Genomic DNA, 13,191 nt, shown 5'->3' with positions numbered 1-13,191 from the left:
AAGATGGTAGCAGGCTTGGTCAAAATAGGAGAATCAGCAAAGAAACTCCTAGAGAGGGCGTCTGCCTTGACATTCTTAGTGCCCAGAAGAAAAGAGACCACAAAATCAAAACGTGTGAAAAACAAGGCCCACCTAGCCTGTTTAGGATTCAAGCGTTTGGCTGACTCCAGGTAAATCAAGTTCTTGTGGTCAGTAAGGACAACGACTTGATGTTTAGCTCCCTCCAACCAATTTCTCCACTCCTCAAATGCCCATTTCATGGCTAACAGTTCCCGATTCCCCACATCATAGTTACGTTCGGATGAGAACTTTCAGGACAAGAAAGCACAGGGATTCATTTTAGATGTTACAGGATCTTTTTGGGACAAAACAGCTCCTGCACCAATCTCAGAAGCGTCCACCTCTACCTGAAACGGGAGTGAGACATCAGGTTGCCGCAAAACCGGAGCAGAAGTGAAACTTCGCTTCAGCTCCTGAAAGGAAGAAACAGCCTCCGGAGACCAATTCAGCACATCAGCCCCCTTCTTAGTCAAATCAGTTAATGGTTTGGCAATACGAGAAAAATTAGCTTTAAATTTACGATAAAAATTAGCAAAACCCAAAAACTTCTGAAGGTCCTTCAAAGAAGTGGGCTGAACCCAATCATAAATGGCCTGTACCTTGGCAGGGTCCATTTCAATAGTTGAGGGAGACAAAATAAATCCCAAAAATGAAATCCTCTGTACACCAAAAAGGCATTTCGATCCCTTGACATACAGGGAATTCTCCCTCAAAATCCGAAACACAGTCCGAACATGTTCCACATGAGAGTCCCAATCCTTGGAAAAGATCAAAATATCATCCAGATAGATGATCAAAAATGTATCCACAAAGTCTCGGAAAATATCATTCATGAAGCACTGGAAGACAGAAGGGGTATTAGTGAGCCCAAAAGGCATCACCAGGTACTCAAAATGTCCCTCCGGAGTATTAAATGCCGTCTTCCATTCATCCCCCTGCTTAATGCGAATAAGATTATACGCCCCCCTGAGGTCAAGCTTGGTAAACCAGCAAGCACCTTTAACTCTGGAGAATAGATCAGAAATCAGGGGTAACGGATACTGATATTTAACAGTAATTTTGTTGAGGGAACGATAGTCAATACAAGGCCTTAATGAACCATCTTTCTTGGCCACAAAAAAAAACCCAGCACCTAAGGGTGAAGAGGATGGTCTAATATGACCCTTCTCCAACGACTCCTTAATATAGGATCGCATAGCCTCGTGCTCGGGTACAGATAAATTGAAAAGTCGACCCTTGGGAAATTTACACCCAGGGCTCAGCTCAATTGCACAGTCATAACTCCTATGAGGAGGCAAAGACGCAGACTCATTCTCACTAAATACATCATAAAAATCAGCCAGGAACATCATGCGACTGGGGAGAGGTGGAGAAAATAGGAGCATCACTAAGGGCACACCGACAACCCCAACTCACCACAGACACAGATTTCCAATCCAAAACTGGATTATGGATTTGCAACCAGGGAAACCCCAGAACGATGGTATCATGCAAATTGTGCAACACCAAAAATCTGCAATTTTCTTGATGGTCTGGGGCAACCCGCATTACCACCTGGGTCCAAAACTGAGGTTTATTCTTTGCCAAAGGAGTAGCATCAATACCCCTCAAAGGGATAGGCGTCCGCAGAGGTGTCATAGGAAACCCACAACATTTAGCGAAATCCAAGTCCATCAGGTTCAGAGCTGTTCCCAAATCCACAAAAGCCTTAGCGGAAAATGTGGACAGGGAGCAGATCAGAGTAATTGCCAGAAGAAACTTAGGTTGAACACCACCCACAGCAAATGTGTGTGCAAAACGTTTCTCTCGTTTAGGGCAGACAGAAATAATTTGAGAGGCATCTCCACAGAAAAAACACAGCTTATTACGCCTTCTGAACTCCTGACGTTGCGCCCTAGACAAAACTCTATCACATTGCATAGGTTCAGACATTTGTTCAACAGGTTGGCAACACCTCTCGTGCAGTTTTGCGTTCACGCAAACGCCGATCAACCTGAATGGCTAATGACATAGAATCGTCAAGACCAGAGGGAACAGGAAATGCCATCATAGTATCTTTTACGGTTTCTGACAAACCCTTCCGAAAGAGAGCTGCCAAGCCACCATCATTCCAGGTAGTAAGGACTGCCCACTTTCGGAATTTTTGACAGTACAACTCTGCAGAATTCTGACCCTGGCTCAATGCCAACAGGGACTTTTCAGCCTGATCAATAGCATTAGGTTCATCATACAACAACTCCAAGGCCTGAAAAAATGCGTTCACATCACTCAGAATAGGATCATCAGGTTTTAAAGAAAACGCCCAATCCTGGGGATTGCCGCGCAGCAAAGAGATGACAATTTTAACCTGCTGCGCGGAGCTCCCCGATGAGTTAGACTTCAAGGCAAAAAATAATTTACAATTATTCTTAAAATTCAGAAATTTAGACCAATCCCCAAAAAACACATCAGGAGTAGGGATCTTTGGTTCAGCAGCATGTGAATGAGCAAGATAGGCGGAAATTCCCCGCACTTCAGCAGTGAGCTGCTCCGCACGATCAGACAATTGCTTAATCTCCTTTGAGAAAAAATTCCCCCTATGGCCTCAGAGAAATAGAGGAAAAAATCTACACACAAAAAAAAAATTCTGACACTTTTTTTCTTTTTTTTCTTTTTTACAATTCTCTCTTGCTATTGAGTACCCTAGAATCTGCGGTATGGCTGGTGATTCTGTTATGAATGAGTCACCGGAGGAGGAGAAAACAAACATACAAGCTAAGTCCAGAAAACCGAAGAGATTGGAAGCTATCGGATTGCAGACCCCTGATCCTATACACCACAACTAACAGTAGCCGTGGGGGGTTCCTACGGTGCCCTAGACCCCTCGTCACAGCCAGAGAACTACATAAGCCTAAAGAAGGAAAGGGGAAATCTAAACTGCCCCAGAGCAGACCCCAAAGCAATAGACAGCCCCCAACATGTATTGTCAGTGAAATACAGATGAAAACACAAACACAGACAGAAAGACAGGCTGAGCCAACGATGGGGCCCAACTAACTAGATAGGACAGGACAGAAAAGATGCTGGCTGCAATCCACAAAAAACCCTACCAAAAATGTCCCAACCGTCTGATAGGGAAAAAGGCCCTGAAGTCGCTAGACTTCAAAATCACTATATCAGCACTCGGGTATATTCTGAAAACAGAGCAAAGAGATCAACTGATCAGAGACAAAAATGGAATTCAGCCAGTCCCAACACTAAGGAAACCAGACAAAATCTCATGGAATAATAGCAGGGCAAAAACTTAGCTTTTAGTAGACAGGAACTAAACTGGATGCAAGAGCTCAGAGCAGAAAGGATCACCAGCAGCCCTGCAGGGCGTCGGCTGCCTTATATCCACTCAGAAATTCCAGATGTCCAATCACACTCTGCCTGTTCAGATCATAAAATCATAGAATCATAAAATCATAGAATCGTAGATTTTGAAGGGACCTCCTGGGCCATCTGGTCCAACCCCCTGCTCAAAGCAGGATTCGCTAAATCATCCCAGTCAGATGTCTGTCCAGCCTCTGTTTGAAGACATCCATTTTAGGAGAACTCACCACTTCTCGTGGCAGCTTGTTCCACTCATTGATCACTCTAACTGTCAAAAAGTTTTTTCTAATATCTAATCTGTGTCTCCTCCCATTCAGTTTCATCCCATTGCTTCTAGTCTTTCCTTGTGCAAATGAGAATAAAGATGATCCTTCTACAATGTGACAGCCCTTGAGATATTTGTAGACAGCTATTAAGTCTCCTCTCAGTCTTCTCTTTTGCAAACTAAACAATCCCAAATCCTGCAACCTTTCCTCATAAGACAGGGTTTGCAGACCGGTCACCATTCTGGTTGCTCTTTTCTGAACTTGCTCCAGTTTGTTGATGTCTTTTTTAAAATGTGGTGCCCAAAACTGGACACAATATTCCAGATGAGCTCTGACCAAAGAGTAGAGGGAAATAATGACTTCACGTGATCTAGACTGTATGCTTCTGTTAATACATCCTAGAATTGCATTTGCTTTTTTTGCTGCTGCATCACACTGTTGACTCATATTCAGTTTGTGATCTATTAGTATACCCAAGTCTTTTTCACATGTGCTGTTGCTTAGGCCTATTCCTCCCATTCTGTATATGCTTTTTTCATTTTTATTGCCCAGATGTAGTACTTTGCATTTTTCCCTGTTAAAAACCATTCTGTTAGTTGCTGCCCACTTCTCCAGTTTATTTATATCTTTTTGAATCCTCTCTCTCTCTTCTCTAGTATTAGCTATCCCTCCTAGCTTTGTGTCATCAGCAAATTTAATCAGTTTACCCTCAATTCCTTCATCTAAATCGTTGATAAAGATGTTGAACAATACAGGGCCCAGGACAGAGCCCTGTGGTACCCCACTTGAGACATTTTTCCAACTGGATGTGCAGCCATTTACGACCACTCTTTGGGTCCGATCACTAAGCCAGTTATGAATCCACCTAACAGTTGCCTTGTCCATTCCATACTTAGTCATTTTTTCAAAAAGGATTGTATGAGATACTTTGTCAAATGCTTTGCTGAAGTCAAGATATACTATATCTACAGCATTTCCTTGATCCACCCAATCAGTGATTCCGTCATAGAAGGAAATTAAGTTAGTCTGACATGACTTATTAGTTACAAACCCATGCTGACTCTGTTTAATCACTCCATTCTTATCCAGGTACTGACATACATGTTGTTTAATAATTTGTTCAAAGATCTTTCCTGGTATAGAAGTCAGACTCACCGGCCTATAGTTGCCTGGGTCCACCTTCTTCCCCTTTTTGAAGATAGGAACAACATTTGCTCTTCTCCAGTCTTGATGACATGACATGTTCTTCCCATCCCAATCAATTTCACTACCTCTCTTCACCAGCAGAGGGAGTTCATCAGACATCAAAGGTGAAGGGGAGAATGAACTCACAACAGGGGGGTGAGAGGACCATGCATACCAGGATTGGGGGTTAGGGGGCCATGCATACCAGGATTGGGGAGTGAGAGGACCATGCATACCAGGATTGGGGGTGAGGGGGCCATGCATACCAGGATTGGGGAATGAGGGGTACCATGCATACCAGGATAGGGGGGATGAGGGGTACCATGCATACCAGGATAGGGGGGTGAGAGGACCATGCATACCAGGATTGGGGGTGAGGGGGCCAAGCATACCAAGATTGAAGGGTGAGGGGGCCATGTATACCAGGATTACGGTTGAGAGGACCATACATACCAGGATTGGGGGTGAGGGGGCCATGCATACCAGGATTGGGGGGTAAGAGGACCATGCATACTAGGGAGGGGGCCATGCATGCCAGGATTGGGGGGTGAGGGGGACATGCATACCAGGATTTGGGTGTAAGGGGCCATGCATACCAGGATTGCGGTTGAGAGTACCATGCATACCAGGAGTGGGGTTGAGGGGGCCATGCATACCAGGAATGCGGTTGAGAGGACCATGCGTACCAGGATTGGGGTGAGGGGGCCATGCATACCAGGATTGGGGGGTGAGATGACCATGCATACCAGGATTGGGGGTGAGGGGGCCATGCATACCAGGATTGGGGGGTGAGGGGGTCATGCATACCAGGATTGGGGTGTGAGGGGGCCATGCATACCAGGATTGGGGTGTGAGGGGGCCATGCATACCAAGATTACGGTTGAGAGGACCATGCATACCAGGATTGGGGGTGAGGGGGCCATGCATACCAGGATTGGGGGGTGAGAGGACCATGCATACCTGGATTGGGGTGATAGGACCATGCATACCAGGATTGGGAGTGAGGGGGCCATGCATGTCAGGATTGAGGGGTGAGAGGACCATGCATGCCAGGATTTGGGGCTGAGGGGACCATGCATACCAGGATTTCCGGGTGAGGGGACCATGCATACCAGGATTGGGGGTTTGAGGGTGAAGGAGCCATGCATACCAGGATTGAAGGGTGAGGGGGCCATGTATACCAGGATGGGGGGGTGAGAGGACCATGCTTACCAGGATTGGGGTGAGGGGGCCATGCATACCAGGATTGAAGGGTGAGGGAGCCATGTATACCAGGATTGTGGTTGAGAGGACCATGCATACCAGGATTGGGGGTGAGAGGGCCATGCATACCAGGATTGGGAGGTGAGAGGACCATGCATACCAGTGAGGGGGCCATGCATGCCAGGATTGGGGGTGAGGGGGCCATGCATACCAGGATTGTGGTGTGAGGGGGCCATGCATACCAGAATTGTGCTTGAGAGGACCATGCATACCAGGATTGGGGGTGAGGGGGCCATGCATACCAGGATTTTGGTTGAGAGGACCATGCGTACCAGGATTGGGGGTGAGGAGACCATGCATACCAGGATGGGGTGTGAGGAGACCATGTATACCAGTATTGGGAGATGAGGGGTACCATGCAAAACAGGATTTAGGAATGAGGGGTACCATGTATACCAGGATAGGGTGGATGAGGGGACCATGCATACCAGGATTGGGGGTGAGGGGACCATGCATACCAGGATTGTTGGGTGACAGGGTCATGCATACCAGGATTGAGGGGTGAGGGGGCAATGCATACCAGGATTGGGGGGTGAGGAGACTATGCTTATCAGGATTGCGGTTGAGAGGACCATGCATACCAGGATTGGGGGTGAGGGGGCCATGCATACCAGAATTGGGGGGTGAGAGGACCATGCATACCAGAATTGGGGGTGAGGGGTACCATGCATACCAGGATAGGGGGGTGAGAGGACCATGCATACCAGGATTGGGGGTGAGGGGGCCAAGCATAGCAAGATTGAAGGGTGAGGGGGCCATGTATACCAGGATTACGGTTGAGAGGACCATGCATACCAGGATTGGGGGTGAGGGGGCCATGCATACCAGGATTGGGGGGTAAGAGGACCATGCATACCAGTGAGGGGGCCATGCATGCCAGGATTGGGGGGTGAGGGGGACATGCATACCAGGATTTGGGTGTGAGGGGCCATGCATACCAGGATTGCGGTTGAGAGTACCATGCATACCAGGAGTGGGGTTGAGGGGGCCATGGATACCAGGAATGCGGTTGAGAGGACCATGCGTACCAGGATTGGGGTGAGGGGGCCATGCATACCAGGATTGGGGGGTGAGAGGGTCATGCATACCAGGATTGGGGTGTGAGGGGGCCATGCATACCAGGATTGGGGTGTGAGGGGGCCATGCATACCAAGATTACGGTTGAGAGGACCATGCATACCAGGATTGGGGGTGAGGGGGCCATGCATACCAGGATTGGGGGGTGAGAGGACCATGCATACCTGGATTGGGGGTGATAGGACCATGCATACCAGGATTGGGAGTGAGGGGGCCATGCATGCCAGGATTGAGGGGTGAGAGGACCATGCATGCCAGGATTTGGGGCTGAGGGGACCATGCATACCAGGATTTCCGGGTGAGGGGACCATGCATGCCAGGATTGGGGGTTTGAGGGTGAAGGAGCCATGCATACCAGGATTGAAGGGTGAGGGGGCCATGTATACCAGGATGGGGGGGTGAGAGGACCATGCATACCAGGATTGAAGGGTGAGGGAGCCATGTATACCAGGATTGTGGTTGAGAGGACCATGCATACCAGGATTGGGGGTGAGAGGGCCATGCATACCAGGATTGGGAGGTGAGAGGACCATGCATACCAGTGAGGGGGCCATGCATGCCAGGATTGGGGGTGAGGGGGCCATGCATACCAGGATTGGGGTGTGAGGGGGCCATGCATACCAGAATTGTGCTTGAGAGGACCATGCATACCAGGATTGGGGGTGAGGGGGCCATGCATACCAGGATTTTGGTTGAGAGGACCATGCGTACCAGGATTGGGGGTGAGGAGACCATGCATACCAGGATGGGGGGGTGAGGAGACCATGTATACCAGTATTGGGAGATGAGGGGTACCATGCAAAACAGGATTTAGGAATGAGGGGTACCATGTATACCAGGATAGGGTGGATGAGGGGACCATGCATACCAGGATTGGGGGTGAGGGGACCATGCATACCAGGATTGTTGGGTGACAGGGTCATGCATACCAGGATTGAGGGGTGAGGGGGCAATGCATACCAGGATTGGGGGGTGAGGAGACTATGCTTATCAGGATTGCGGTTGAGAGGACCATGCATACCAGGATTGGGGGTGAGGGGGCCATGCATACCAGAATTGGGGGGTGAGAGGACCATGCATACCAGAATTGGGGGTGAGGGGGCCATGCATACCTGGATTGGGGGGTGAGGGGGCCATGCATACCAGGATTGGGGGGTGAGAGGACCATGCATACCTGGATTGGGGTGATAGGACCATGCATACCAGGATTGGGAGTGAGGGGGCCATGCATGTCAGGATTGAGGGGTGAGAGGACCATGCATGCCAGGATTTGGGGCTGAGGGGACCATGCATACCAGGATTTCCGGGTGAGGGGACCATGCATACCAGGATTGGGGGTTTGAGGGTGAAGGAGCCATGCATACCAGGATTGAAGGGTGAGGGGGCCATGTATACCAGGATGGGGGGGTGAGAGGACCATGCTTACCAGGATTGGGGTGAGGGGGCCATGCATACCAGGATTGAAGGGTGAGGGAGCCATGTATACCAGGATTGTGGTTGAGAGGACCATGCATACCAGGATTGGGGGTGAGAGGGCCATGCATACCAGGATTGGGAGGTGAGAGGACCATGCATACCAGTGAGGGGGCCATGCATGCCAGGATTGGGGGTGAGGGGGCCATGCATACCAGGATTGGGGTGTGAGGGGGCCATGCATACCAGAATTGTGCTTGAGAGGACCATGCATACCAGGATTGGGGGTGAGGGGGCCATGCATACCAGGATTTTGGTTGAGAGGACCATGCGTACCAGGATTGGGGGTGAGGAGACCATGCATACCAGGATGGGGTGTGAGGAGACCATGTATACCAGTATTGGGAGATGAGGGGTACCATGCAAAACAGGATTTAGGAATGAGGGGTACCATGTATACCAGGATAGGGTGGATGAGGGGACCATGCATACCAGGATTGGGGGTGAGGGGACCATGCATACCAGGATTGTTGGGTGACAGGGTCATGCATACCAGGATTGAGGGGTGAGGGGGCAATGCATACCAGGATTGGGGGGTGAGGAGACTATGCTTATCAGGATTGCGGTTGAGAGGACCATGCATACCAGGATTGGGGGTGAGGGGGCCATGCATACCAGAATTGGGGGGTGAGAGGACCATGCATACCAGAATTGGGGGTGAGGGGTACCATGCATACCAGGATAGGGGGGTGAGAGGACCATGCATACCAGGATTGGGGGTGAGGGGGCCAAGCATAGCAAGATTGAAGGGTGAGGGGGCCATGTATACCAGGATTACGGTTGAGAGGACCATGCATACCAGGATTGGGGGTGAGGGGGCCATGCATACCAGGATTGGGGGGTAAGAGGACCATGCATACCAGTGAGGGGGCCATGCATGCCAGGATTGGGGGGTGAGGGGGACATGCATACCAGGATTTGGGTGTGAGGGGCCATGCATACCAGGATTGCGGTTGAGAGTACCATGCATACCAGGAGTGGGGTTGAGGGGGCCATGCATACCAGGAATGCGGTTGAGAGGACCATGCGTACCAGGATTGGGGTGAGGGGGCCATGCATACCAGGATTGGGGGGTGAGATGACCATGCATACCAGGATTGGGGGTGAGGGGGCCATGCATACCAGGATTGGGGGGTGAGAGGGTCATGCATACCAGGATTGGGGTGTGAGGGGGCCATGCATACCAGGATTGGGGTGTGAGGGGGCCATGCATACCAAGATTACGGTTGAGAGGACCATGCATACCAGGATTGGGGGTGAGGGGGCCATGCATACCAGGATTGGGGGGTGAGAGGACCATGCATACCTGGATTGGGGGTGATAGGACCATGCATACCAGGATTGGGAGTGAGGGGGCCATGCATGCCAGGATTGAGGGGTGAGAGGACCATGCATGCCAGGATTTGGGGCTGAGGGGACCATGCATACCAGGATTTCCGGGTGAGGGGACCATGCATGCCAGGATTGGGGGTTTGAGGGTGAAGGAGCCATGCATACCAGGATTGAAGGGTGAGGGGGCCATGTATACCAGGATGGGGGGGTGAGAGGACCATGCTTACCAGGATTGGGGGTGAGGGGGCCATGCATACCAGGATTGAAGGGTGAGGGAGCCATGTATACCAGGATTGTGGTTGAGAGGACCATGCATACCAGGATTGGGGGTGAGAGGGCCATGCATACCAGGATTGGGAGGTGAGAGGACCATGCATACCAGTGAGGGGGCCATGCATGCCAGGATTGGGGGTGAGGGGGCCATGCATACCAGGATTGGGGTGTGAGGGGACCATGCATACCAGAATTGTGCTTGAGAGGACCATGCATACCAGGATTGGGGGTGAGGGGGCCATGCATACCAGGATTTTGGTTGAGAGGACCATGCGTACCAGGATTGGGGGTGAGGAGACCATGCATACCAGGATGGGGGGGTGAGGAGACCATGTATACCAGTATTGGGAGATGAGGGGTACCATGCAAAACAGGATTTAGGAATGAGGGGTACCATGTATACCAGGATAGGGTGGATGAGGGGACCATGCATACCAGGATTGGGGGTGAGGGGACCATGCATACCAGGATTGTTGGGTGACAGGGTCATGCATACCAGGATTGAGGGGTGAGGGGGCAATGCATACCAGGATTGGGGGGTGAGGAGACTATGCTTATCAGGATTGCGGTTGAGAGGACCATGCATACCAGGATTGGGGGTGAGGGGGCCATGCATACCAGAATTGGGGGGTGAGAGGACCATGCATACCAGAATTGGGGGTGAGGGGGCCATGCATACCTGGATTGGGGGGTGAGAGGACCATGCATGCCAGGATTGGGGGGTGAGGGGCCCATGCATACCAGGATTGGGGGGTTAGAGGACCATGCATACCAGGATTAGGGGTGAGGGGGCCATGCATACAAGGGTTGAAGGGTGAGGGGGCCATGTATACCAGGATTGCGGTTGAGAGGACCATGCATACCAGGATTGGGGATGAGGGGGCCATGCATACCAGAATTGGGGGGTGAGAGGACCATGCATACCAGGATTGGGGGTGAGGTGGTCATGCATACCAGGATTGCGGTTGAGAGGACCATGCATGCCAGGATTGGGGCTGAGGAGACCATGCATACCAGGATATGGGGGTGAGGAGACCATGCATATCAGGATAGGGGGGTGAGGAGACCATGCAGACCAGTATTGGGAGATGAGGGGTACCATGCATAACAGGATTTAGGGATGAGGGGTACCATGCATACCAGGATAGGGGGGATGAGGTGACCATGCATACCAGGATTGGGGGTGAGGGGACCATGCATACCAGGATTGGGGGGTGACAGGGCCATGCATACCAGGATTGAGGGGTAAGGGGCAATGCATACCAGGATTGGGGGGTGAGGAGACCATGCTTACCAGGATTGCGGTTGAGAGGACCATGCATACCAGGATTGGGGGGTGAGGGGTACCATGCATACCAGGATGGGGGGGCGAGGAGACCATGCATACCAGGATAGCGAGGGTGAGGGAACCATGCATACCAATATTGGAGGATAAGGGGTACCATCCATACCAGGATTGGGGGTGAGGGGACCATGCATACCAGGATGAAGAATGGGGTGCCATGCATACCAGGATTGGGGGGGTACCTTGCATACCAGGATAGGAGGGTGGCAGCACATAGCAGGATAGGAGACCATATACCAATAAAAATGCTCGCCACCGGGGCGTAGAATGGGTTTATAGCTTGTATAATATTATGCTTCTCACCTCTGCGTGTTTCCATGTTATAGACTGGGTGGTCATGTAAAGCTCTTGGCCACTGACCGTCCATGGTGTAAAATTTCCTACTTCGATATTTTGTACAACCTTAATACCGGTATTATGAGTAAATCTCCAGTTTGTTATCTTATATGAATGTACAGCTTCCCCTTGTTCATTAAAGTAATATGTAGGCTTCGCTGTATCGGGTGAATTCTTCGTCATTTGGATGAAGCGCTGTAACTTCCGTGTGTATTGTAGAAATCCGGGTGTGGAATTTTCTTGATATTTGTCTTTTACGAATAAGAACATTTCATGTAGAGCTTTAGCCAGAACTTCTACTGCGTAATATAATCTCGGAGAAAACCCTGATGAGAGGTAATTCCTCATACTTGGCACAGTAAATGCAAACGAAATATTATAATTGTCCACGGTCCAATTGACTGAAATGAAGGAATCTTTATCTCCATTATCTAATGTTGAATATAATTTTAGCCAAGATTCCTTATCATGGGTTATAATTGGAATTTTCCTGTAGTTTTTCACAATGTCTTCCACACCAGGAAAAGGTTGTGATGAAATGTCCACTGCTAGACTTCCATTCAATAATGGAAAATCTTCATATGTAATGAGGTAACTGGAGACCCAGAATGGTGGAAAGATGAAAGTTTTGTCAATAAATAAGCCCACTATTATAATAAACTCATAAGAGAAGCTTCCACAAATGATAATGATACTGACTTCTGGATGCTTAGAAATAGCTGAAATGTTATTCAAATCTTTATTGCCTTTAAGTTTTATGGTGAAGGCCACACAGATCCCATGTTCTCTCATGAGTTTTGTTAGTATCTGCAGCTCATTCTCTCTATTATCATCATCTGATACTAAAATCCCAACCCAGGTCCAGCCAAAATGCTTCAACAGTTTGGTGATTACCATATTGTGGATGTGGTGGTTTTGGACTGTACTGAAAACATGTGGATAGAGGCGTCTGTCAGATAATGAGCGATCGGTGGATCCATAACTGATCTGCAAAACACAAGAAACATTTTGGAGACGACTGATTAATGTGTTGGAAAAACACCTTCATAAGTCACAATATCATTGAGCAAAAAGGCAGTTTGTAGTGATGATCGAATAGTGAAATATTGGGATTTGGAAATATCGGCACAAATACTTTCTAATATTAGGGTATTCGTACCGAATAATGAATGCAATACAAGTCATTGGAAAGCCAATTTTTTTCAGGTGGACCCAACAAACAGTTCA

The 13,191-nt window shown here is 49.5% G+C and overlaps 1 protein-coding gene across 1 annotated transcript in view; it reads right to left on the bottom strand.

The window, feature by feature from the left end:
- Positions 1 to 12,861, bottom strand: part of LOC141096657 (vomeronasal type-2 receptor 26-like) — a 92,618-nt gene extending 79,757 nt beyond the window's left edge. The window contains exon 1 of the mRNA XM_073583369.1: positions 11,932 to 12,861. Coding sequence (XP_073439470.1) covers positions 11,932 to 12,861 — 930 coding nt within the window. The remainder of the gene's footprint in view (positions 1 to 11,931) is intronic.
- Between the last annotated feature and the right edge of the window lie 330 nt (positions 12,862 to 13,191).

Source organism: Dendrobates tinctorius, unplaced genomic scaffold, assembly GCF_039654945.1.
Source record: "Dendrobates tinctorius isolate UK_male_01 unplaced genomic scaffold, ASM3965494v1 ptg000077l, whole genome shotgun sequence".
NCBI lineage: Eukaryota > Metazoa > Chordata > Amphibia > Anura > Dendrobatidae > Dendrobates > Dendrobates tinctorius.
This window is presented reverse-complemented; position numbering and strand designations above follow the sequence as displayed.